General features: G+C 40.6%; 1 protein-coding gene and 1 long non-coding RNA gene across 3 annotated transcripts; both read right to left on the bottom strand.

Moving 5' to 3' along the window:
* Window positions 1–2419: 2419 nt before the first annotated feature.
* LOC137446381 (uncharacterized) lies at window positions 2420–7406 on the bottom strand. Its single transcript, XR_010988637.1, has 3 exons — window positions 6828–7406; window positions 5493–5680; window positions 2420–5021 (listed from the first exon to the last, which is right to left on the bottom strand). It is a non-coding gene; the product is annotated as an uncharacterized lncRNA (long non-coding RNA).
* Window positions 7407–10463: 3057 nt separating this feature from the next.
* On the bottom strand, window positions 10464–27202 carry WDR89 (WD repeat domain 89). Of its 2 annotated transcripts, XM_068148920.1 has the most exons (3): window positions 27122–27202; window positions 26206–26281; window positions 10464–12112 (listed from the first exon to the last, which is right to left on the bottom strand). In XM_068148920.1, exon 3 carries the CDS (start codon window positions 12079–12081, stop codon window positions 10912–10914), a length of 1170 nt encoding a protein of 389 aa, XP_068005021.1. In that variant the 5' UTR covers window positions 12082–12112; window positions 26206–26281; window positions 27122–27202; the 3' UTR covers window positions 10464–10911. The 2 variants fall into 2 exon arrangements, with proteins under 2 accessions (XP_068005021.1, XP_068005022.1); XM_068148921.1 differs by lacking the exon at window positions 27122–27202 and having other exon boundaries at window positions 26206–26342.
* Between the last annotated feature and the right edge of the window lie 573 nt (window positions 27203–27775).

The following is a 27775-nucleotide window of genomic DNA, read 5'->3' as shown; positions in this document are numbered from 1 at the left end:
CCATAACAATGGCGTGTTATCAGCACCTTTTTAGCTATCAAAGCATGGCACTGTGAGGGCTGCTACATAAAAAAACATCCCCATCTCAGCCAGGGCCAATACAATGCTAAAAAAACTTCATCCTTCCTGTGATGGTGATGGGTGATCACAGCCATTTAAGACCTGCCCTGGTTTCCAAGAATGGTGATTTTAAAGGGATTGTCAGTACCTTAAATACAACACTATTAAATTATTGGTAACCAAACAGACCCACAGGAATGCTCCATGGGTTTATCAAACTTAAGTGAACTGAAACAAACTTGTTTTATCATCTTTTCTTACATTATGTACAGTTGCAACCAAGCACAGCCTTGGCTCCTGCACGCACATCACGCTATTATCCCAAGTGTGTGTGGTGTTAAGAGCTACCACTATTTATAAAATCCACACAGGAACACAGCAGGAAAATTGAGTCACTCTAACAGAGGTCAGAAAGCAGCAGCTTTTCTGTGCCCCATGGTCTATTGGTTCACACCATCTTCTCCATATCCATGCCTCAGACTCACTTTTAATGCTCTCCCCTCTGGCTCTTTAAGGGTGAAAGCACACGAATAAAACCCCAACAAGATTGCTTTAACATCACCCATGGCAAAACATCTCCATTCAACTTTATGTTGGGGCTACTTAGGATAACAGCGTGGACTTTTCCCTCACGCCAACACTCAAGACCCTCTGAATAGACTTCTGCCTCTTGTGTTCAACCTGAACCACTTGCTGTTGAACCATGCTTTACAATTAGAAACGTTTTGCCAGCTGCTGAAGCTGTACCGCAGTCACATATGCTGTGCCCTGTCTTCTGAGTTGCCCTGATTTCAATCAGATCCCACTTCAGAGTTCCCCAGCTGTAAGTCACTCAACAGTGCAAGATGGGCAACTCATTATGTTTGTGATGTGGCCTTAGAGGTGAGCAGCTGGGCAATGGGACAGGAAGCAGGACCAAGCTCTGCGTTGTTTTACTGGGACAGTTTGTACCCTAGGCATGTGATATGCGCATGTAGGTGCAAAATGTAAACTGGCACAAATCCTTACTCAGGGGAGAGAATTTGAGCTAAGCACAAGCCTCAGCCCCATATCCAGGCAGAGGTGGCAGTCAGGCTGGCACAAACAGCTGCCTGTCCGTGCTTGTCTTCCACTAGGATTCATTAGCAAGGAAAATACAGTTGGCTGAACAGAGCTGGCAGGAATCCTACCATTGCGTTTGCTAAATGGATCTACTAAAATGTAAATTGAGATCACACTGCAGGGCATCATCATAGAATACCACGGGTGACATCTTAGCTGATTCCCAAGCAGCACCCCTCCCTCCTCTTCAGTCCTGTTGCCTTTGACACTGGCTGGCACTATGCTGCTACTCCTGTTGCACACCTTGTTCATAGTTACACTGACTTTTCCTCCTCTCTCTCCAAATGGTTACCTACTGGGTCCTATGAAGGCTCATCATTATCCCTCTGTCACCTGTGGTATAGTACTGCAGTCTCAAATCCAACAGAAGCATTGCTGTATCGCCAGCACATTTTGGAGCCAGGCAATCTCTCTGAGGCTTTCTGCTTTAGGAAAACATGACTCTGGGACCTTAATATCTACTTGACATCCCTACAGAAACCTTAAGTTTGCAATTGAGCCTTTATGGTGCACACAACAGGCCACACAGGTTACACTTGTCTTACTCCTGCTTCACTGATACACATCTAGTAGGAGTTTCAATCTCTTCTTTGTCCAACTTTCAAATGAGCATTTTTCTGCTTTCTCCTTTGCTGCAACCCCTTTCTTTCCCCAGGGACTCTCAGGAAGCAACCACCAAACCATGACTGTTCTCTTTCAATAGTTCTTCAAAGTCATGTGTGCATTCCCCTCCCTGCCACCATGTCTGCAAAACCTTGACAAAAATTGGGAAGGGGCTCAGGAAAGGTTAGAGTTCCTGGCTTTGTGACTGTGACTTGGCTACCCAGTGTTCTCATCTCTTTACCCTTCCTTTCCTGTTCATGTGTGATTTATTCCCACAACTGCATGTTCCCTGTCTCTCTGTTCTCTGGGGTTCCAGACTTCAACAGAGGCTTCAAAGCTATACATTAATAGAATAATTTACCTCTGTTGGTAACATAATAAACTCCAGAAGAGGTCAAAGCAACAGTAGCCTGGTGGTGCAGAGGAATGAGAGAGAAGCAGGAATTCTTAGTTCTGATCCTATTCTGGCACAAATTCCTTAACATGCAACTGAGGAGCTTTTTGCCTCATTCTCCTGCCTCATGCAACATCCACTCCGTGATTGAGACAGTTAATAAGCTAACTGGCAAGACAAACCACTGTTTGTCCACACAGCAGGTACAGAGTTGTTCATCTGCACAGGAAAGCCTTGGCCTCTGCTGGTATCTCAGCCACAATGAACAAAATGAGCAGGTAGGAACATGGGTGAGTAGTAACTTAGTGGCACTCAGAAAAGAGTTTCTTAGGGAAGCTAGAGAGAGATGCTATTTTGTATTATTCTCTAAAAGCTGATATATTTTAATGGTTTTCAAGACTATTTCAAGCACAAAATGTATAACAAAACCATCTTGACAGAACAGAATGTACATTATATAGAAACCACTGCACTTTTAGAAACCTAGATCTGGTTTGGTTCTAAAGTTTAGGAGTTTTAATTGCACTCTTGAGAATAACTGTGTAACATACCTTTAAACACAAACTGGATTACTTTAGTTATAATGAAGATAATGAAAAAAAAGAGAAAGTTTAAATCCTGTCTAAACTCTGGGAAAAACAATCTTTGAATGACAGAACACCATTTCTTCTAGAAGATTAGCGACAGTTTATTATTCCAAGTATATATTTAGACTATATTCACTTACAGTTGCTTTAATAACAACCACATTGAAACCTTTCTGATAGCTGTCTTCATTCACAAAGTGATTCCAAGCTCCTCCATGTGTTCTGTTACACCAAACACCTCTCAGAGCAGCATTTCAGCTCTCAGCAGGGATCCCTTCACACAGGTAACACGGCAGGTGGCTGCAACACTGCACTTTCCACTCATTTTTCAATATACTGCATGAAGCTACATGGCCTGAAACGTCAGCAAGAAAAACAGTGCGTTCAGAGCACCCACTCAGTAACATTCCTGCAGTGTGGGGATTAAAAACATTAATTTTAAAACAGTATGTTTCCTGTTTCTTTGGTGCTGTCCCAGTGCTCGTGCTGGTGAGCCAGTCACTTGGAAATTATCCTGGTAACTGTTGTGTTCACCATTGCCTAGAGAACAGAAATAGTTTGAGATCAAGAGGAGCAAGGCGGGGAATAAGTACAAGAGGCTCTTAGAGATACTAGAGAACTTCAGTAACTGTCTTTTTTGTGTTAAGATGACCTTGCATTGCACAGTAAATTAAATCAACTTTAAAAACAATAGGCAAATAATGGGAAGATGACATGAACACAGCAGGAGCTCCTCTTCATATTTCCTGCGACGTGTGTGTGCTTTATCCTCCCATACCTTGGAATCTGACCCAGCAGAATGCTCTGCTCTGCATCTGCGTGAGCTGTCTAGAGCCAACTGTGGCCTTTCTTCTCTAGGGTTTGTAGGAGGGTTCACAAACATGGCACATGAGTCTAGTTGAGAGGTGTCCCTGTCCCTGACAGGGAGGTTGGAATATATGATCTCTGAGGTCCCTTCCAACCCAAGCCATTCTATGGTTCTCTGATATAATATATGGAAACCTATGATCGACAGGAAAAAACAGTGCAGTGGCTTTCACTTGCCCAGCACTGTGGAGAAAAAACCTAAACCAAACCAAACCAAACGTTAAGAACTTGAGGCCTTTTCTATTTTGCAAACAAAAGGAAGTTCATTTCCTCTGCTAGCTCACCATAGCATTGTATGTACAAAAAACCACACCTGGAGCTCTTGAAATACCTTTACTTATTTCTGCATCTACCCAATTTATTTATAGAGCCATCTGGAAAATGCTGGCTTTTCACTTCTGAGACATTACGGAACTTCTCAGAACTCTTTCATAGAACAAGCGCATGAAAAACACCCACACCTACAAAAATTGCCAACTATAAGCAAGACTTAGTACTTCTTTTTTTTGGTTTTGGGTGCATCTCAGGAGTATTGACAGGACAGTTGAAACACCATATTAATGCACAAATAGGCAATTCTGCATGTGCTACCTTTACCAGGTTAATAAATCCAGCAATCAGCCAAGGTGTCTAATATATCACACATCCCTGTACAAAACCACAACGAAAAAGCTACAAATGTCATTTGAATGCAGTCTTGGTGCATTCTAACAGTTTAGAAAAATAAATGGAAGCAAATTCTTCAGTGAAAAACAATAAACATACATGCTTAGAACATCTCGAACAACAGTTAGGTGAAAATTGGGAAGCACAAGTGTCCTGGATGGCAGGTGAAAAGGGAAGAGAGGCTCTCACTCACTGCATGTAGCACTGAGCTAGCTCCTAACAACCAAGAATTACAGTTCTCTCACTGTCTAGGCATGCTGGCAATAAACCACAACAGAAATGTTAAAATAATAACACTAATAAAAGGAAATAAGGATTTGGGCTTATTTTAGCCAAGAAGTTTTAACAAAATGCCACCATTCATTCCTTGGCAAGTGGTGGGATGCCTGTGTGCCCCTATTACATTCCTTAATTGTCTTCATACTTTCTATTATTTGAAACAGTAATTTGCAACTCAATAAATTCTACCAAACTATAACAACTAATTCCAACAATCATTTTATGTTCCTGACACTCTAATACCACACACTTCTAGATGACTGCCCAAGATCTTTATTACTACCTTGTCAATGGTATTCCTTCTGATCCATTATATGTCTTCATTTAGCAAAATACTTACCACTTTCTAATAAACTTTAGGTTGTGCAGTGCTGGCCTCATCTATACTTTGATTTTTGGGGTGGGAAGCACATCCTAGTTGATCCAAGAGACCGTTGTCCTTATGGGTATTTTCTTTGCTGTGGCTGCATAATGAGAAGTTTAATTGTTCCCCACTTAATGATCTAATGTTGAAATATACAACTGCTTGGCATCTAAGTGCTCATTTGGTAGCATAATTGTTAAATTTCTATGTTCAAGTTCACTAAGTATACATTTTTTAAAGTGTCACAGCAAAAGCAAATCTATTTCTAGATGTTCCTACTGTAAATCTACAGCTACACAAACCTTTGAAAAAATACTGTACCTCAACAAGGAACGTCCCCCTGCTTCTCCTGACCCCTCACTTATCAGTCCTAGACTGAGAGTCACCAAGGTTATTGTTACAGTGAAGTCTCAAGGCTTCTTTCTTCAAATATTCTCCAAATTACTGTTAGAAAATGTTGCACCATGTATTCTCTAGAAGTCCAAGTAAATAAATTCTAAAGCAGCATTTAAGATCCATCAAAGTGTGTCAGTCTTGATTTCTTTCAAGACACAATGGTTGTATCACATACCAGCTTGCATTCTCTGCAGCACTCTGGTGACTTCTTGTGGGTTTTGTAGTGCTGAGAGATACCCAACAAACATCTTGAATTTTACCAAACACAGGAATATACTTGAGAGGCATGTGCAGCTGGGCAACTGCTGACAGGGCATCAGCAGAACCAGAACTTCCAGTCCAAGGTCTGTACTTCTTCCTCCCCTGCTCCGATATGATAAGCAGAAACAAAAACACATAAAGACAGAAATTATTTTTCTCTATGACAGGAGACATGAAGCTGTGAATGTAAACTTTACATTCACCAGCACAGAGTAATTCTTGGCAGGAATAATTACATTTTAAGGCAGTGTTACAAACACTTTATTTGTTTACCCTTCTGCCTCATTCCTCATATATTCACAGTACTGAAATCAAAGACTTTAAGAAATCCAAACCACTGAACCCGATTTCTACATAATGCTCTCTAGCACCTTCCAGAAATCCCAGTAAAACTTGAGTCATTTCCAGCTGGTTTGCCTGCTATGTGTGCAGTGTTTTTTAAACCTGAAGTAGCAAGTGTTGGCATACATTGTACTCACAGGTAGCCTACTTTGTTAGCAGTTAAGAATTCCTGTATTAAAAACACCCCAAAAGTGAATTGAGGATCTGTATTTGTCCTTCAGCTTTAGTCTGATATACTTGCCAGTATTGGCAATATTAAGTATGCTACCTGAGACACAATAGCCCTTTGCTGATCTGCTCTACTTTTATTAGACTTCCCCAAATGATTATTTTAAATTAGCACTGAGAACTCTCTTGGTCTCCCAGCATTTCTCATTGCCAGTTCTGAGTTCATGTGGCAACAGGCTGCTCAAATACCACATTTACAGGATTCTAGCAGTATTGAATCTTTATTCAGAGCATGAGCTTGTAAGACTGAAATTGATATTGAAGACATAATATATTCCCATAAAAATATTGGTGCTAAGATTGCAGCAGGAGTGGTTTTTTTGTCCTTTGCTTCTAGAAAAGTAGGTATCTTCCAAAATACAGATTTCAAAGTATCTTGAGCCATGAGGACACCAGACTTAGGACAGAACACTATGACAGTAAACTGAGGCCAAGCAGCCAGTGGCAGTAACTGAAGTTAACCCCACTCCCATTAGTCAATGCATCTGTGGCAGTTAATATACTGGTGTAGAAAAAAGAAACAGAAAACAAGAAGTCACCACAAATACTTACAGTTAGCTGTTAAGGTATCTGCAACTAAGTCTGATAAGGACCCAAGGAATGGAGCATTGTTTAATCACCTAACATCTCGAAGTTCACAGACTGAATTGTTACCTGTAGCAGTCATCTCCACACTCACTTTTGCCTGCCTTTTTTCCATGGCACTTGAACTCCTCAAACCCATTGATTCCTGTAGGGTAGAGTCAGTGGCACTGGCCTGATCGGTGGCTCTCCCCACTGCTAGCAGAAGTTGAGAATACCCAGCCCTCTGTGAGCAAATACCTTCTACCTCTGCACGCTTCACTGGCTTTTATGCTTGAAGGGTGTTTATGTCTTACATAATTTATTTAAGGTCCTACCCTGCTTCTATCAAGCTAAAGATCAAGCCATTACACGTATTTTCCAAAAGGTAGGAGGCCCAGCTCTTCAAAGAACTTCACTAGACAGACATCCTGTCAGAGGTTTGGGAGGGGCCAATATCCTTTTTTCCATTCCTCTCTCCTGCTTCCCACCCCACATTTGCTGTGGTAAGAAGTTCAGAGTCCAACAGCCTACATGCAGGAGGAGAGGGACAGAACTTATTTTCCTCCTGAAAAGCTGACATTAAGACATAACTCACTGCTAAACCCCAAAAAGCACTAAGAAGCCAAATTAAATAAAACTATTTTGAAAGGATAGAGAAAAGTAATTCCAAATTGGCCATGGTGAATGCAGACAAGCTTTATACGGCTAGCTAAAAGTGTCAATTCTTTCAGGAGTACAAAAACTTTTCTGAAAAATTGACACTGCACTTAACTGCATCCACACAGAGCCCCCATTACACTTGGGCTGGGCTCCACCCTAAGGGCCATGATGCCTTCCCACAAAACACAAGATGTAGTGCATGAGGCTTAGAAGCTGGGCACCTACATGCTTGGGAAGCCTGTTTCAGAGTGAGCACTTCAAATAGATTGCTGCCTGTAACACCATGACCTATAGCACTACATTAGATTGCTGGCCAAGAGAAACCTGTCATTCAAAAACATAGAACAAAGCTTGCACTTTACAATGTTTTACTGTATCAGCATCTTTGCTAATTAGGATTTTAATGTAGATAAGCAGTTCTGTCCGTGTGTATGCATGGGACACGTCATATACAATTTGGCCACAAAACAGCACGTGATTGACAACTGCCTAACTACATTCCACCTAGAAATGAATTCACACCTTTATTCAAATTTGTCAAATAATTTCTGTCATCCCCTGCAGTGTAGGTGAAATTCTACACTCCTCCGAAAGAAATGATGAAGTTCCCCACTGACTGTGAGATGTCATCTTGACAGGTCTCTTACCTGAACAACATGAAACAGAACAACAGTACTCAAGAAGAGGCATGTTCAATGAGAAGCTCAACAACAGAGAAAAGACAAAATTTAGGAAAGTGCCAAATATAAGTAAATTTCTTTGCATGTGTTCACAGCAGGATAATCTCCTGCTGCTCAGAACTGTACAACAGGTTTACTATCATCTTTGAATAAAGATGGGCAGTGTTTTCTGCACTTAGGCAGTCTGTCTGGATTTTTACTTTTCATTTACTGGGAAAAAAATCTGATACTGCTTCCGGGATTAAAGCTTCCCCTGGGGTTAAACAATTCGGAGAGTGATGACTTCTGAATGCCTGCTACTTGAACATAGTTTCAATTACATAACTTTTATAAAGGTCAAATATGTTTCTTAACAATGCTGAAGCCAACTTACAGACATCCAAACTAACCTAAGAGATTAAATACAATCAGAGAAGTTAACTGCCTAGTTTCAAGCCTGTTTTTTGTAAGATCTCATAGGTCTTCTGCCTGTGATCTGTGCTCTATGGAACTGTGTCTGCAGTTTACAAAGACAAGCACTGCTAATTACTTGCTAATGTGTGGTTTCCATCTATGTTTATTTTGTGGATATTAACCTGAAACTAAGTCAACACGAAAGAAAAAATAACATTTTCAGAAGCAACACAAGCCTGAGTCTCTTGACAACTGCTATGATTTTGCAAAATTTTAGGATATACATATACATTTTTCTCCTTCCATTGCTATTTATGTATGTAAAAGGGAGAACTCAAGTTCTTGGGGAAAAGCACAGCTTCAACTGCGATGAATACCCATTTGTTATGTATTAATCCAATTCAGAAGCAAGGTAACAGATACAGGTTGCATACTTCAAACACTTCAGTACCAGAACTTGCATCTCTGCTTTAATTCAGAGACAGCTGGCAGAACACATCAGAATCTCACTCAACAGACACTTGAAAGCAGGCAGGAGGCATTTCTGTATGCAACACACAAAACTGTCTTCAAGAAATCAAATGTCAGTCAGACCAAATGACCTTACTGCACTGTGTGTGTCACGACACCAGCAGGTGAACACTTAAAAAGATATATATTGTACTTATGGGTACTGAATCAAATCAGGCTTGTAAGGACATTATGGTAATTCAGAGGGACCTGAAGCTTTTGGTCCACTGAACTACAAAACTGGCAACAACTAGTGACCTGGGAGTGTCATAGACAGATGTGTCACAGCCCTGACACTCGCTACCCAAGTTGTCTCAAAATAACACAAAGTAACAGAGAAGGATGTTGGGTGTAACTTGAATTTAACGCGAGTAATTAAAAAAGGTAAGAGAAAATTAGTTGTTTAAAATGAAGTGGTACTTAAAAAAGCCAGCAGCAACAAAAGCAAGCAAATGATCTTAATTATCACCAACAGGCAAACCCAAACCAATCCATTGTTCTGGATGAAGGACATTAACAGTCTGTAAAATATATCATGTGTAAACTTGATACTTCTGGTTGGATAGGATTTGTTTTCAGAGATCTTCAGCCTGGCTGTAACCTTACACTAGAGGTATCTTCTGTACCTCAGAAACCACTTCTGAACTCCATTCAAAACATGTTTTGAAAGAATTACCTGCCCACCCTTAGGGAAAAACAAACAAACAAACAACCCCCCCTCTTAATTCCTTTGCCAACTATTCAATAACATAGCAATTCTTAAACACTGTTGCACTGTTTTCAGCTGTAGTCCACATATGTTAAATAGGTGGCATAATTATCAACCACCATTTGATTGCAATGGTCCTCAGAAGGCAAAAGGTAATTGTGCACGCAGAGCCACATGCACAGGCTGTAGTCTACCAGTGGAGCAGAGTAAGCATAAAGACCCAGCTCTTGCACTACATAATAGGAACTTGATGGAACACTGAAACAAAGATGTCCCAGGGAGATATCTAAGCATAGAGGCTCTCTGTAAAGAGAAACAGTTCTTAGAGGACACATACTAACCTCCCTAAGGTTCTGTTAAAGTCTCATACTAGCCCGTTACTGCAGGAGGACAGCCTCAGAAACAGTGCTCGTTTTTGGTTTACCACATTCCCACTTAGCATGTGATACCAGCTTGTTTCACACACATGACTTGGGATTTTTCAGCACTACTGCTGTAACTGTACCCACCAATTTCTTTAACCACTGAAGATCTCTCCAGTCTTGCAGGTGCAGCCCAGCCCCCCCCCCCCCGCCCCCCCCCAAGATGCACTTACCAGGAAAGAATGAAGATGCTTGCTAGATTCTTGGGTTAGGTGCTTGGAATCATCTGTTCCTGTTTGGTTGGGTGCATTCACATCTTTGGTACGAAAAATATGGCTCTATCAGCTGTTTCTTTATGAGCTTCTTATAAACCAGTGATATGACAGAGCAAAACAGAACTTATTTTCTGTTTCATCAAGAAGTAATTCCCTCAGGCATTAAGATGTGACAAAAAAATCTTTTAATGTATCGAGCAATTTCATTAAGTTTTCTGTAAAGAAAGCAATATCCATCATGAAGTACAAAAGCTTTCAAAACATGCCAGGGAATTTCAGTGGGAAGGTAACAGATTATGCTAGCCACAGGCCTATATTACACATTAAAAAATGTTGGCTGAGACATTAAACAACCACAGAAACATTTTTATATAATATGACTTAAGATCTATTGTTCAAGAATTCAAGAGTAAACATTCACTCTTTTCTGATTAATATTAGCAACTTTAAAAAACAAAACAAGGCATTCTTCTGATGACTGAAATACATTCCCAGGCAGAATTCAAGCATCTTTCCACAGAATTACATCAAATAAGTCACCACCAAGCATTGCCTGAGAGATTAAATACCAGGAAAACTCTACATAGCAGAGATTCCCACTTCCAGAATGTCACTTCTTCCTGCTTTTGAAGGAGCTGTTGTGAACTCTTACACTCTTCTGCACAGAAGAAGCAATCTTCAGGGATGTTTTCTTTGTGAGGGACCTTTCCACAGCTCCAGGTTTCCATAGTAACAGCTGAGCATCCTCTCCACCCGTCAACAGAGACTCATCTGTTAGGTTCCAGCAGAAAGAGCGAACAGTGGCAGAGTGTCCTCGGGAAAGGGTACCCACCAGGCTCAGTCCATCAGTGGCACAACTGATCAGGTGAATGTTTCCTGTGGATGTTCCTCCAATAAGAAAGAGTTTGTCTGCCTTCTCATGGTATAAGCCACCTACCAGGTAATGTAAGCTGTCATTTTCAGGGCAGACTGTGTCTCTGACATCCAGAACATGCAATAGAGTTATTGGGTCTTCGGTGTCTAACTGAGCAATGTCCCACCAACAAAATCCCTCATCGTGTGTCATGCAGTAGACCTGTTTATAATCTTTCCCAGCCCAGCCAATAAAACTTACTGATGAATCTGAATTGCAAGTTGATATCAAAGCATCATCTTCATTATCCTTGTTAATGTCAAACACATTAACCAACCCATCAGTCGACCCTGACACTACCAAATTAGGTTCAACAGGATGAAAACAAATTTTAGTGACATCATCATTGTGACTTTCAGAATAGACTCCCAAAGGTTCTTTAGTTGTGCTGGCACAGTTTGTAATACCTCTTGCATCCCAGAACACCAGAAATGAGTCCTTTTCAACTTTTTCTGTTCCAGCACAAATGATGAGATCACTGCAGTTGATATCAAAGCTGATGAAAACGTTGGAAGGATAGCCACTAAATATCTGCACAGCTTTCTGAGTTGCTAAACGAATATCCCAACACTTGACTGTACCGTCACTGCACGCCGAAAGCACCACGCTGTCACACGTGTGCGCAAATCTGACTCCATTAAGGATCCCAGGATGGCTACTGTACTCCCGTAGGAAGTTTAACGTGTCCCTGTTATAGACCCTAATTGACTTATCGGAACAGGAAACTGCCACACAGCAACTGCTTTCAGACTGAGCAGCCTTGGAAATGTCTATGTCCAGCAAGTAAGCAGGTTCCTTGCTTAGCGCAGAACGTTTTGCTATGCGCAGATTAGCAAGCTGCTCCTCAATCTTCTCCACTGCAGTCATCTCAAACGCTGTTCTCAATGTTGTCAGAAGACTGTAAGAAATAAAATGAAAAGCAAGTTTTAGTTATAACATACTGAAATAGTATTAGCTTTAAAATATGTATGGAAAGGCATCTTGCACAGATGCCAAATATCCTGCCCACTACAACTTCATGTACAGAAACAGAGCACCGGTAAGGGCTCCCCAAGTTAAGGAGTCTCTTGTGACTGTAAGCTCAACATCATATAATCCCCTTAAAAGATTAAATAGTCTATCTGTGAATCCTGTGAAAGTCACTTAGCTAAATTTGCTTTATTATTTTTATAAAGTAAATAGTATAGTGATGTTCTCCACACGTGGAAGGCAAATGAAGTCATCACCACTATCTAACAAGGTATAATTTTCATTTTAAAAAGTTCCTGGCAGTCACAGCCCACAAAGTTTCATCAGTACAATTGTAGGAGGCATCTTGGGTGAACTGTTCTGCTATGGGATGCAAAAAGGGCAAAGGATAGGCAGAGAACAAGACTGAAATTACACAGGACTGCAGCCTGCAATGGCCAGATGAGATTAATTTTACAAGTATTTAGGTGCCCAATGACGCACATGAGCACCTGTCAGCATACCACAGAGCACCTAAACAGGCTACATTACATCAGTGCAATTCACTGAAAGAAGCTACTTCGGTTTTTTCTTCAGTTCTCCTATGAATCAAAATGGGTTTTGAGCCTCCTATAAAACCACACAATGCTGGTTTTTAAGGCACTTGATAGAAATCTTCCCCTCAGAGGCAACTGTTCCGTGGCAGTACTGAACATTTACAGAAAGCCAAACAATTTCAGTTATGCATAAAAATTCAGGTTTTAACAAGAAAACCCCAAAATAAAATTCTCTCACATCTAAAAACTGGTATGCCCTAAATAAAAACAAAACAAAACAAAACTTCCCCTTTCCACAACACAATGGAAATTCTGTAATCACAGTAAAGAGTAAAGGCTTTCTTCCATTTACTCATGAAAAATACTGAAGCATTTACATTTAAAAGAGATATTTGCCATGATAAGCAGTACATGGTTTTGGAGCATTCACAAACTACAACCAACCATTTTGAAAAGAAACATGGAGGTGGGGTATGCTGTGTACGCATATCCAACCACTTCCGGTAAAATTACAGGTTCAATTAGACTACTCTTCTGTGTTTAAAAACCCCCACACACTAAGGGAATCACAGCAGGTTCTAGGGGGTCATCACTCCAGTGACTTTTCACTGCTACATATATTTCAGGTACAGCAATACTCAAAAATCTCCTCAAGGACTAGGTCAGTGCCCAATCCTAGAGCCCACAGACATTAAAGAACGCTTTTTTGGAAGAGAAACAACAACAACCAAAACAAAACAGAAAAAAACAAACAAACAACAACCCCAAAACAAACAAAAAAATCCAAACAAAAATGGAATAAAGATCAGGCAGAGCCTGAATGCAAAAAAACCCCATAAAATTAAAAAATCTTCTCAGGCCTGCCCAGCTGTCCTCTCAGAAATGCAAAAATGTTTCTGCAAATTCTTCAGGATGGAGCTTTAGGGATGGAATAAGCAAGTTTCCACCTATTACTTGTTCTAGGGTAATTATTCTAATGGTCCATGAGAGTCTAACAGCAAAGGAAAAGTTGCTATGACAAAACTGCATTCTGCTTTTTCTGTCTTCGTGGTGTTATTTCTAGTTCCAGGGTTCCTGCTATTTGGTGCATACAAATATTCATGATGCCAAATGAGCAAATTCTTAAGAAACAGCTTAAGTAGGCACACTCATAAAAGCTTAATTCCCAAGTCACAAATAATCTTACTAAGCTATTTGACTCAGTAACATCCTGACAATGAGGTCCCCAGGTTAATCTTCCACATCAAAGCAACCTTTCAGAGAACATCCACTAAGTAATTTTTGCCATAAAACGCAGACATCCTGTGGAAACTCCTTATCCCTCTGAAGAGAAGTCCAACATGTTTTCTGGCATTAGCCAGCGTCCAACCCTACCCACAGAGCTTACGCCTTCCTTACTTTTCTGGGTATGTCCTCGAATGGAACAAGTTTTTACTAGAACTGTTACATAAAGTGAACTGTTCTCAAATGGTGCTTGCTACACTGCTCAAAGACAAAACTATTAAAACCCCATGCAAGTAAGTAACGTGAATTTAATATTAAAATATTTTCTTTCTTTCTAATAAGGACAACTACTCAGTCCAATGTAATGAAGAATTACAATGGAAGCCTCTATTTAAATATCATTTCAAAAGCACATGCTTGAAGGTAGAGAAAGGACTTTTCATAAACTTGCTATCCTGTTGTGCTATGGTTACTAAAAAAATTGGGTCCTCTCTGTAAACCTTTTGTAAGAAAAATGTAGTTTTCCAGACTGACCTGAATTTCAAGCTCAGACTTTTTTTATACGCAAAAGGCCAAGTAAACTCAAACAGACATGTTCCTGACAAATGTCATCCATTTGGAAAGCCAGCTGCAGTTGTTTAAATATTACTGACTTTGACAGAGAATGAGCAGTTTCTACACCACTTGTGTCAGAGCTTTTACTGCAGAGGAGAATGAGGAAACTGTACACATTTCCAGAAGCTGTAAAAGGCCAGAGCCTGCAAAAGCATGATCGTTCAGATTTAATAGCATTTTCTGGGAAATAAAGGGAGTCCAATATAGCTCTTAGGCTTTTACTTATGAATGGCAGGTACATCTCTTCTGAAGTATCAGAAAATGCTGGTCATGTGTCCAGAGAGATTTGCAGTTCAGATCATCCGGAAGCTGGAGGGCACAGTTTTCAGTTCTATTCCCACTGCAACAACTAAGAAGCCTTAACATTATGTTTGATGGCAGCCAGGATTTTTCTAAAAACTCAGTAAAACGTCTGCCCTAGTAAGAAAGTCTTCAGACTATTATGAAATTGTGATTGAAGGTTATATAAACAATTCATGCTCAAACTTCAGGGTGTAGCTGCCAGCCCTTCCTTTTCAGAAGGGGAAGTCACTGTTGTATTCTGATGGGAAAGTTTAAATGGCAGGAATAGGATCTGTGTTAAATTTATGAGACAAATAGGAAACAATGGTCTTCCAAACACAATAGAAGATAACTAAGCATTGGACTGCAGCCACCTACAAAGCACATGGTGCTCTGCACTACCGAAGCAAAGCACTTTTAGCTTAGCACTCCTCAAGTTCAACAACAACATAGGTATTTGCTTTGTTTCTGCCACAAAGAATCCTCTGGCTAAGTCAGTATCTTTGAAACCTGACACATTTTGGATATAACACAACAGCCAGTTGTGATGATCAGGGAGGAAAACTCGTCATGGTACTGTGACAAACTGTCTGACACAAAGACTGTATAGGGTACAGACACCCTTGACCTTGTTCTTGCACTGTTTCAGTCTCAGAAGAAACCACAAAGAGCAACTGATTAAAGTCTTCTTTCCCAAAGTACCTCCTTTGCTCAGAATGTGAGGTAGTTAATTAAATTCAGGTTCTTCACTCATTTCAACTCACAGTGGTCCATGGTCTGGATCTACAGTCCCACCACAGACAAAATCTAGGTGACGTTAAGGTGGCAGGAAAACACCACCACTTGAATGACACATGAGTATCTATGGCTAGTCACTTAGGTTTCAAACAGGACTCCAAACCTATCCTCAGTGATCATCATTTCTCATATCTAACAGTTGCATCTCTCATTTGCATCTTTTACAATTTAACCCTAAAACTTCTATGTTATTGTATCTAGTCCTCTGGAACCATGTTCATGCGATCTTTTCTATGAATTAACTTCATGGTTGTATGCAACCCCTGCACATCTCCTTAATATCACAACTACCAGAAACAAGAAGCTTCTTGAAGGACACTCAAAACTCATTACATCTTGGGAACTTAGAATAAATACCGTACTTTAAATAAGCTAAAATATTGACCTCTGGGGCATCCTACAAGGCCTCTTTAAGATACAAACACAACAAAACCCCAACTCAAAACCAACCAACCCATCCAAACAAATAAAACCAACCAACCAAACAAACCAAAACACATGAAAAAACCCAACCCCACCCTATATTTCTAGAACAGAAGGTACAAATTGGAAGGGATGCTAAAGAGACAGGACAGGGGTTTCAGATGCCTTTGTGTATTTCTCACTAGTAGAGTGTGGAAACAACGACACAGCAAGACTAGAAGCAAACAGCCAGGGGTGCCAAAAGCAGGCCTTGCTTGATGACAGAGAAATGAAAGGTAAGCACCTATCCACACAAACTAAACATTTAACATTGTCTTACGTTAATATGCTACTGGGCTCTTTGTGCAGTATTCTAAACATTGCAGTCTCAACTCAAACCAACAGGCTCCTGAGTCCTCCTCAATCCAACAAGGTTTTTTTTAAAAACTAAACTAGCAATTCCTAAATTATTTTACTTTTACTGATGCACACAAGAAACTACCAAATTACATAGCTGTCACCTCCAAAAGGGAACATTAGCTCAACAACATATAGAAGCATAAAATTAACTCCCTGAAAAATACTCTGGAAAAAGTGGGAGAAATGAAACTTTGCCTCATAGATTTAATCAGTAACATAAGAGTAACTTATGAGTAGGAGGGTAGAAACACGTCATAAAAATGAAAACAACCTGTAGTTTTGGCAATCTTCTCTGCAGAGGTCAAATACCAAAAATAGCAAGGGATCTGAACAGCAGCAGATGAAATCTTGCATTGCTCTTTCCTACTATAAACAATACAAACAGACCCTCCCTTTATTTTCATCATTATTAAAAGTTCAAGAACAAACTAAGAACAAACCTGGAGCTCTGGGAAGCAGAAAGCAATTCATGCATGCAACATGACATGTGGTTTGCATTTTAAAAGAAGAATGCAAAGCACAAGGTTGGCTGAGGAGCGCACATTAGTACGCTGCACTTCACTAAAGCAAAATGCCTTTAGAGACCTCTCCTCACTGGCACTACTTCACAACAGAAGATGGATCAGCCAACTGATCTAAGCACTGAGGGAAAGCACAAAACACCCATCAGGCATGCATAATTTCTTCAGGATGCAAAGTTCTATAGTTGATGTTGTTATTTTACCAAAGCAGAGAGATAAGGTGGTTTTCCAGCATTCCCATAAAACCATTTTAAGGCAAAGAGAGCATCACTTAGCCTATCAAGTAGGAAGGGAATAAGATGTATGAGAGGCTAAGCTTGTACGAGATGTAAACTGCCAAGAGAATCATTTCATCCTTTCAAATCAGCTACATCTAGTTTCCAAATGTAAAGCACAGCAAGAAAAAAATTCCACATAATTTTGCCTTTGCAGTACAGAGGAAAATACTGTATCAAGAGAGCAGAAAGAAAGATGAAACACTGCCACAAAAAAACCTACGGGAAGAGGAAAAAATTAGGTCTACTAACTACCTGCCTTTCATGAAGACAGTTCCTAACCTCCCACCCACACAGAACTTGGGGGGCACAACCTGTTCAGCAATGGAAAGAAGAGCTGTAGGTGGGGCAGAGAACCAAGTAAACGCTCTTCAACAACAATGTTGGTTAGAGGAAAAAAACAGTCAGAGGTAGGAGAGAACAAAGGGATGTCACAGGTGCTCAGTGCTTTGGGGTTCAATAATATTTTTAAAAAGGAAACTGTAACTTTTGTGTACTCATCTTTTTGGGGGTACAAGCAAGTGTTCATGTCAATACAGAAACAAAACCCTTTTTGAAGTATTACACAGGATATCCATAGAGACAGAATACACAAACAACTTTGGGTTTGACCAGGTGTAGTTTTAAATGCATAAATCACAAAAACAATATACTGAGTATCTTCATCAAAGGAAAACTTCAAAAATTTGGGGTTTGCTGCGAGATCTCCCATTTCCCCTAGAAAGACTTATTCCAATTTTGCATCCAACACTGGAAAATATGGCAGAGGCAGGTGAGATTTAGAAATTAAATAACAGTTTGAGTGGAATAACTGAAACTCTACTGATATAAATTCATGATCAAAGAGGTGGTAAAGAGCTGCAAAGGACCCAGATGACAAGTCATCCTAAGAAAAATCTAAGCGCAGAACAATCCAATGTACAATTAAAACAGTTCAAATAAGCCAGAAAACACCAAACAAAACCATAAAAAAGCTCAAATTACTAATTTTGCCTTCAAATTAAAGCTAAAACTCTTAAACCATGATGCTCAGAGAACTCAACTACCTTCTCCAGAACAATTTAGGAGAGCTAACATAAAAACACAGGAAACAGACTGTAAATACTCTAAGAAGCTGTGTCAAAAATTATTTTAGTCGTGTTTGAGATGTTTCCTATTTCAGTCTTTTCACCCAATTCTATGCTAGTGACACAGACCTACTAACAGAGCAGCTGCAAAGTAAGCTCTTGCTTGTGGAGAAGGAGGTCTCCTAGTGCTGACCTCACCAGGTAGAGGACGTTATTGCATCCAGGTGTTGATGAGGTGGTCATCCAATAAAGGAGACTGCAAAGTAATAAGAGGATAAGAGATGTTCTATTTTATTCTCATGGCTATTGTCAGATCAAGCTGACAGAAGCTTCAGAAGCAATCCTATTTTATAAAGACATATCCAAAAGATTTCCAGTCTAAGGTTAAATTACAGAGAGATACTGTAATCGGGACATTTATTTTTTTAAGTCAACATATTATTCTTTATTTCTGTAAGGAAAAATTGTATTTAAAAACCCTCTGCAAAAGCTGATCTATGCCTAAATTGCACACTCGTGGCCTCTGAACAGAGAAACAACAAACTCTACATCCTCAGGTGGATTCTACAGACCAGGTAAAAGCTCAGCATTTGCAAGGGAGCAAGTCAAATGGAGGTCAGATATGAAATTTGTGCCTACTGCCTCTCCCCTCTCTTCCCAGGCACAGTCAATGCCCATTCTCTACTCCAGCCCAGCACACTATCAACATATGGGGCAAGGCATCCAGATCATTATCTAAAAGAAGGGCAAGCATCTACTAGCGAAGTCATGGCCAATTCTGCAACACTCACTAACAATCATGTCATCCTTGGATTGGACCCAGGATATTGTTTAACACTTCACAAGGAATGGAAGCTGGACTATATATGTATCAAATAGCTCCAAAAAACTTCAGTCCAAGAGCTATGCAAACATCATGGTTGCCAGCTCCAGTAGATGCTAAAAAAACTCAGCTTCAGAGCACAGCACCTTTGCGCCCTGGTGTCTGTTTGTAATGAACCATGGCTCTTCAGCCAGCTCACTGCAGAACTTGAAGGGAATCCAAGTCTCAACCTTCTGCATTTGTGCTTATCTCACCAGACCACAGTGACCACAGAAAAGTTATTTCCTTTCTCTTGTGAGCACCTCCCACTGTAGGCACCATATTGACATTATTTTTGTAACCACAAACATAAGAAAGAAGATACAGAAATAATCAGAGTATCAATTATGTACAGCCAGCAACTGCTGGAAATCAAATGTGTGGAGTACAGTGTTCTCCTGCACATAGTGTTAATGTTTTCTCCACTCACATTTCCTCAATATGACCATAATCAGCTAAGAGAAAGTTTACTCCTTTCTCTGAACTATTCCTCACACGTCCCTTCCCTAACACTATTTTCTTTTGTTAAAAGGTCAAATAGCTTGCTGCTTGACTTTGCACTAGAGCCATGCACCAAGATGGTCACCTCACAGATAAAGAAAAGAGAAATAAAGCTATTCATCCAAGTGGATTTGAACAAGAGGCTAATCTATGAACACTGATTCTGGCAGAACAGCTTATTGAGTAATTCCCAGCAAGCTGCAACATCCAGTCTTTCTTAATCAGTGAAACAAAGGCGGTATTTGCCCATCTTGCAATACTTATGTACACAAACATAACCAAGTGCAGTTAGCAGCGGAATTTCAAAAGAAAAAGCCCTGTTCTGAACATCTACACTACAAGGAATAATGTGAAAGTCACAGTAACACCACAGTACACCTGCAAATTCCACTACGGAAAGTGCTTTGATATCCTTTCAAGTCCGGGATTACAAGAAAGTACTCCAAGAGCAATGATTTTTAGGGCCATTTTAAGGTGAACAAAACCACTTCATGAATGGGCATCCCCAATGATCCACCCTACTGAGGAAGGTGAAAGGAAAATGCAACTGCACAAATATTTCAGTGACTCTGAAATAACACTGTTTGCTTCACTGTAGACATTGCCACTTGGTATCAACATCCTCATATGGAAAAAAAATATGGAAATAAGCAAGAAGACTCTTCCTAAATATTATTAAATTTTGCTGAACTTCTTCCACAGAATTTGTTTCTATGCCACAGGAAGACTGGGAAATTTCAGGCTAAGTTTAGCAGCAACTGGAATAAAAGGGTATGAAGAAATTTAGCTACAGCAGGAAAAACAGCTGCTATTACCACACACTGGTGCCAAAATACCTATAATGAGATAAAATGTTTTATTTACCAGAATCTTTTAGAAGTTTTCTTTACAACAGCAATTTAGCTTAAGTACACTTCATCACCAGAGCTCACTCTTCAAAACACAAGACTATTATGTTTAGAAGACTCTTTTCTTAAGAGCCCAAGCTCAAATCAGCCACTGTGGTTCTCATCTGCAGTAGGAATGTTGCTGGTGAACTGCTAAGAAGATCTTGTCCTACCTGTGCTGATGTGGCACTGGTCTTTTCTGAAGACATCTGTGTGCCTGGCAGTTTTTAACACTACGCAAGCACCATTGCCCAAGCAATTCCCTGCAGTTCCAAGTATACTGCACAAGCACAAACATCTGTCAAGCTTAAGCAGGGGAAATGACTTCTCCTCATTTTCCTCATTAGCTTCCCAAAGAACGTGTAGATCGCCAAGTTATCTTTGCTGGTCACATCCTACAATATCCATTTTTCATGCTTAGCTAATCCAGAGAATCATCAAGTCAAGTAATTTGTCAGACCCTCTCCAGTATCAAAGCAACAGGAGAAACTGGAGATCCATGTGTGTCCATGACAGTTCACAGACTATCAATTTCCAAAACATGCTCTTTGTGCACAGCCTGACAGCTGGAGATTCTGCTGAATCCTTAACATGCCCTAAGCTCAATTTTCAATGCTTTGTAGCAGACAAAAGGAAGAGGTGTCATGTAAGTGACAACAGAAGGATGGAAGAAGTAGAAATATAGAGGTTTAGAACTATGTTGACTCTATCCTGTTCAGGAGAATTTACCTTTCAGTCTACATAAAAAATGTTAAGGCATCAAGTATGTGTACATTCTACCCATGCAAGACATCCACTTGAGGTCTTTTGTTTTCAAGAGCCTTTAGGCAGTGTTTGCACTTGAAGCATATGCAGCACACCAGTACTAGCATCATCAATGCCATGCACAGATAAAAATTCATTTTGCTCTTTTCATAACATCCAAATGCACAATAATTTTCCACCATACTGCACTGTAAGTTTGCATTCAACGTTTTTTTGCTATAAGAGTGATTTAGGACTCAGTCATAAGAAATGGAATAGTGAAAGGGAAGGGCAAAAAACCAAGTACACAGGTACTGACACTCAATCCTTTCTGATCAAGAAGCCTACTGCGTGCAGCAATTCCTGCTGGCAAACCATAACAAAAAACATAGCACCCAGGAAACCCTGAGATGTGGGTGGGGGATTTAGTTTTTCTGAGATCCACACAGACCCTTCCAACATCTTTGGCAGACAATGTTGCCTCAAAACAATACAAAGGTAAAAAGCAAAGTCAAGAGTTTTATAAATCTCAATAAGCCTGCTCTCAAGCCATGTTTATTCTCAATGCTTTAGTCAATCCATATTTCACAGGGTCACAGCAGGTTGCTAGCAGGGCCCTTTGCTGAAGCCTGTCTCTTGATAACAAAACCAGAGGACGGGTCAGATGATCCAGGGAATGGACTGTTTATTTTACAAGTAGCTGGGATGCTTTGCCTTGTATAGCTTGGCAAAGACAGAGACTGAGATATGATTACTATCTACAAATACATCAAAGGAATAAATGCTGGGGAGGGAGGGGGGCTACTCAAGAACAATGCTGGCACAACAGTTTAAGAATATAAACTGACCATAAATAAAAATGAGAGCAGAAATTGTAAAGTTTATCTTTCAAAATAGTTTCCAATTAAAACAGTGGGGGCAAAAACTTTGGACTGTTTTAGTCTACATTTACAGCCTCATCAGCCTGGCACCCATTGCTGCCCTTGCACGGCAAAGAACACAGAAGGGAAAGCAGACAGAAAAACATGCAACTCCCAAGATAAGCTGGCTCATCACTTCTGCAAGACACCACAGCGCCAGGCAGACAATAGCAAGACACAACTGTAGCTTAGAGCATAGTTTCAGAAACTGTAATTAAGATCGTGCTAAGAGGGTACATGTGTGCACAGAGAGAATGTAATTGCAGTGTTAAGGTGGCTTCTCTCCTCATGCCTCTGAAATTGTCACACTAGAATCTTAGGACCTGTGCATGTCCCTCCAAGCAGCCAGATCTTTCTGCAAAGGCTGCTGCGTGGGGGATGCAACACTTCCCTCTCAAGTCTGAATGTTTATCGGTCACTGCAATGTAGACCTGAAGACTTTTTGTCCTGCGCTGACAGCATGTCTCAGTGCACCAGAAACATGACATCAGCGTGGCTGCAAACATGCACTAAAGCAATCTCACAGCGAGCTGGAAGGCGTGAAGGTGTCTGACGGACACAAGCTGTTATTTCACACTCAGCCCACTTGATGTCAGTAATGACCAACACTCACGAGCAGCTCAATGGCTTCCAGGAGCTGCAGGGACATTTAGACCAGGCAATTCAAAAGCCGCTTACTCTTTTTGTTCTACTTATATATTCCTACACTCATTGTAATCAGTTCCGATAAGGTGATTGTCTCCTTCAACAGGGTGACGTTTAAGGAAACAAAAACTTAATTTGCCATGCAAGGCACAGGAAAGAAGCCTGAAGTATTGCAAAGAACGTTATTAAGGTATCAGCATTTATTTTTGTTCCTTTTAAAAAGCTTCAGACCCTCTAATTACTATTAATTAAAAATCACAGTCTTCACTTAGAACTGTCTAGCATCAAACGCTGAAGAATCAAAACCCCCAGATTCAACTACATTGCAACTTTCTGATCTGTCAAAGAGATTAAGAATGAGTTACAGGCTCTTTTTTTAACCTCTCATTTTGTAAATTCAGTTCAGAGCTTTTGATCCTTCAGAATTCCTGACATCAGAAGATGAGACTCTGGTATTTCCATGCAATGCACACAGGAGCACACAGATAACGACTGACTTGTATGCATCTGTATTTGCTCTTTAGGCATCCAGTAAGCGTTAAACTCATAAACATCCATCAGTAAATTTTCCCAGGAAGTGGGAACAAAACAAATCCAACAGATAAATACTCCTTCTTCTGTTACACTCATATCTGGCTCCTATGAACACTACTGAAGAAGGAACATTCAGCACATAAATGTGGTAACAGTTACCAAAGATATTAAACCACTTGAATTCATTTTTCCTTAAGTCTAGTTCTTCCCCTTTCAAAACTGGGTCATGTACTTCCTTAAATATATTTACAGATCTTGAGTAAACTAAAATCAACTTCACTTGCCTAAAAACAAAACAAAAACAAACAAGAAACCTCCACAAACTGTAAACAACATTTGACTAACTCAGGTTTGCTAGTAAGAGAGCTGTATATTTCTAAACAAGAATTTTTGCTTTCACAGCCATCTGCTTGTCCCTTCTGATTCCACAAGGGAATAACAACCCTTAATTCCAGCTCTCTGTCATTCCCATAGCAACAAACATGCACACATGCTTACTACTAAAAGATCCTCAAATTACTGAAAAGTAATCAGTATCTGAAACTTGCTATTCTATGGACTGCTGGCACAGCTACCTCCATCTAGAAGCAATTTGCCAATTTTAGTTAAATGGTAGGTTGTCATTTCAGCAATTGAACTGCTTACCAATTGTACAGCACTTTGTACATCCAACTGCACATCGTATTTTCAATGGGAAATTGAGTAATAGCTTTGCCTAGAAATAACAGGTATGGGGAAAAAAGATGACAATAGCTACAGCTAGCTGCAGAGAGGTGGAAGTGGAAAGTTGCTAATAAACATCAATATTAAGACTCTGCTGAAGATTAAAAAAAAATTGAGTGGCTACAGGTATTAACAACATCTTAATTCACCCAACTAAAATCAAAGTGAAATTGCAGGAAACATCAACACTTTCAAAGTGAATTACTGATAATTTTAATTTAAAGCAGTTAGTTTAATCCAGCATAAGAACTATGGAAGTTTCAATGCACCTGTTTTTTCAGAAATAAGATTCAATTGCCATACAAAACAAAGAATCTCCAGAACCTTTGGGCTTCAATTTTTCATTAAGTTTTCATTTAGCTAGAAAACTACACAACTAAAAAGAAATAGCAAGTGCCCTATATAAGACTTCGCTGTGACCTTGTAAAACAAACCTCCAAGAGCAAAACAATAGGGATTAATGGGTTTTAAAACACTCCTCCATCCATTGCAACTTTTAGTCTGAAACTAAATATTAAGATCACCTCAACACGTTTTCAACAATACAAATAAAAACAAATTTCTGAAACTACTAACAGTCTGAAAATGCCTTCAGATTAATGAGAAAAGGGGAGATAAAATTATGTAAAGTCTGTTAGGGGTATAAACAATAGTACAGATGGTTCATCTTGCAAAGGAGATGAGACAAGATAATGCAGTAGACCTTCTGGACTGAAACACCTGACATCATTGAACAGAAGGAAAACATATCAGGCTAAAGAGTTTTAAAGAAAATACTAGTGTGAGCTTGCCAAAATGGACAGGTGCACAATATTTTCTTCCTGCCACTGCTTAGAAAATATTTTGATTGTTGGAAACACTTGAATATCCTGTATAAGGCCTCAAAAGAAGACAGAAATCCCTAAAATGGGACTTTGGAACAGTTAAATGAAATTACTAGTGTTCATCCTTGAGTATGTCTTTTCCATGATATACATTGGCTTACTTTCTTCTTCCAGTGAGCTGTCCACCCTCATCTCCTGCTTTGTTCTCACTGAAATACTGTTGAAACTTGCATCAAAGTGTCAGCGAAGGCATAAAACGCATCACATAAACAATTTATCCAAACTATCTAACCTGAAGGCAACATTTCTGTAGAAACAACTTTCTATACCTACCAAGCAACAGTCTATTAACTACAATTTCACAATCCGTCCCATTTATTACAGAAGCTTTCTGCTTTGTCACATCCATGCACCAAGTGATTTCCATACTTAGCTACACATCCCTAAATTAAACACTCTAAGCTTTTTTACAGACTGCCCTGAACGTGTCCCATCTCTGCACACTGACTGCACCAGCCCCACAAATTAATCAAACATGCTTCTGTCAAAATCAGCACCAACTCCATTTGGTTTGTATGTACAAAGTGCTGTAGTAGAGATGTCCTTTCCATGAGCTTCAAGAGCTGCTGGTAGAAAAAAGGGTACAGTCTCAGGGCAGCCTTGAGGGGAAGAAAGTGGAAGGGAAAGGAGGTGCCAGAAGGAAACGAGAGAGGACAATGCACCACCAAGAATTTATGTAACCCTCATGATATAAGGGAAGGGACAGTACGGGAACACAAGAAGGGGAGAGCTAAGGGAGAAGGGGACATTGGGGTTAGGATAAAGTGTTAAGAAGGCATGGGAACATTTGAAATTGAACTTCCTAACCCCATATGGCTCTAGGCAACACACTCTTTTCATGCCTTTCATATGTTCTCCATTGCCCATTTTGTACCTAAACTGCATGCAAGCACACTTGTCTCCAAAACCTGGCCTTGCCAAGTCTCTGATTCACCAGTCTCAACACACTTTTCACACTGTCTGGTGTGAAACCCAGATGGGAGATGCTAACCTACACAGAAGATGTCTTTTCACTCACCAATGAAAACCAAGTTCTGGAAGTCTGCACTGCTGACTTCACGTTGACATGGCTAATCAGCACAGTAGTGCTGATTTCCTTCTGCTATGCTTCTTTTCATAAAAGCAAGAAATCTCATTATTTGCAGTGTTACAGGAAAAGCGTATCAAAGCTACAGAACTCACCTGGGAAGTGCTGTCAGCACGTAAGAGCAATCTGGGTCACATGACACCGCCCATGCAGTCAGGTACAGAGCAGATTCTAGGATTGCCCAGCAAAGAACAGTTGTCCCCAGGAATGATACAGTGAAAGAAAGATGAAAAAAAAATATATATTAAAAAAAATCTTATACCTCAGTGCACTAAAAAAACCTACCTGACCACCAATCCTCCCACGTACAGAGGAACTCTTATGTGGCAAAAAAAAGATAATTGTTTCCCAAAAGTCTGAGCACAAACGAGAACTAGCCAAAGCCCCATGCCCCTGCTGATGCATGCAGCATATTTTGCAATACTTGTTGATTATATAAAATATAATTTAAGGACATACATGTTATAGCTCTGGCAATACTTTCTACAACTGTTTTTTGGTTTTGTTTTGTTTTCCTTCAAAAACACAAGACAGTTCTATTTCACTTCCCCCCCAGGGGTATAACCCCAAATCAAACCTTTTATTTATTTTTCTAACTTTTTCCAGATTTATTTTTTAAACAGTTGTTTTAGACTGCAACTGTTATTAATAAAGATCCCTATCTTCACTAAATTTAGGCGAGATCAGCTGGTACTTGCCAGTGTAACTCTTAATAAGCGTGTATTATCTGCCAGTACAGGTCCTAACTTTAAACCTGGCAGCCCATAAGCAACCAGTCACAGCTGTAACCCCACATGCCTGCTCAAATTAGCAATACACTGATTTAGTCCTCATGTCAGGCTCAATGTTAGCCCACCCTCTCCCAGACACATCAGAGCCAAAAAGGGTGGTCAGGCTAGTGCCAACTCTAGAACAGCCCTCTCGCCCAAGACGATCTTCCACAGAGTTACAGGTCCCACCCTCCCCACTGCAACGCTCACACGGCACATAGTGCCCCACGGCAGCCCTTACCCTAGCCCGGGCCCTCCAGTGGTCCTTCCACCGCCCTCTCAGAGCACCCCCAGCTCGTCCTACTACCACCACCGCGTGCGCGACGCCCCACCCCCTGCGTGCTCCGCCCCCCGAACTCTCCCCTGGCACCCGATTGGCTGCTCTGGCTGCCGCTCCAGCAGCTGCCTTCCCTGCCTGGCGGAAAGGGCGAAGAAGTGACGCAAAGAAAAGGGATTGGTACAGGAAGCGGAAGGGGCTTGATCTTTCACTCCAATCGCCACTTTATTGGCTCCTCACAGCCGCGTGCGGTGGGCCGCGCCCTGTAGCCGTGGCCTTGGGGATGGAGCCTTCTCCACTGGGCAGGGCAGGAAACTGCAGACGAGAACTCGCCGTTAACGCTGCTTAAAGGGGAAGGGGCCGGTGGCGCTGGGGTGTGAAATCGCGGAGGCCCACGAGGCTCCAGCCAGGCCGCGGCTTAGTGTCTGCCGTCAGGCATAGCTCTGGTTCGCTGGCACCGTCCCTACGAACCGCTAAAAGAAAACGATCCCATGTCGGACAGGGCAGAGTTCAAGAGGCACCCCAACGGCGAGCAAATAAAAAGAATGACCTTTAATAGTCACAAAGAGCCTGTTTCTTGATTTTTCTGTCTCCAAGGAGCACTCTGCATCTGGGAGT

The sequence above is a fragment of the Melanerpes formicivorus genome, unplaced genomic scaffold (assembly GCF_026170545.1).
Source record: "Melanerpes formicivorus ecotype bairdi unplaced genomic scaffold, bMelFor1.0.p_v2 SCAF_17, whole genome shotgun sequence".
In the NCBI taxonomy this organism is placed as follows: domain Eukaryota; kingdom Metazoa; phylum Chordata; class Aves; order Piciformes; family Picidae; genus Melanerpes; species Melanerpes formicivorus.
This window is presented reverse-complemented; position numbering and strand designations above follow the sequence as displayed.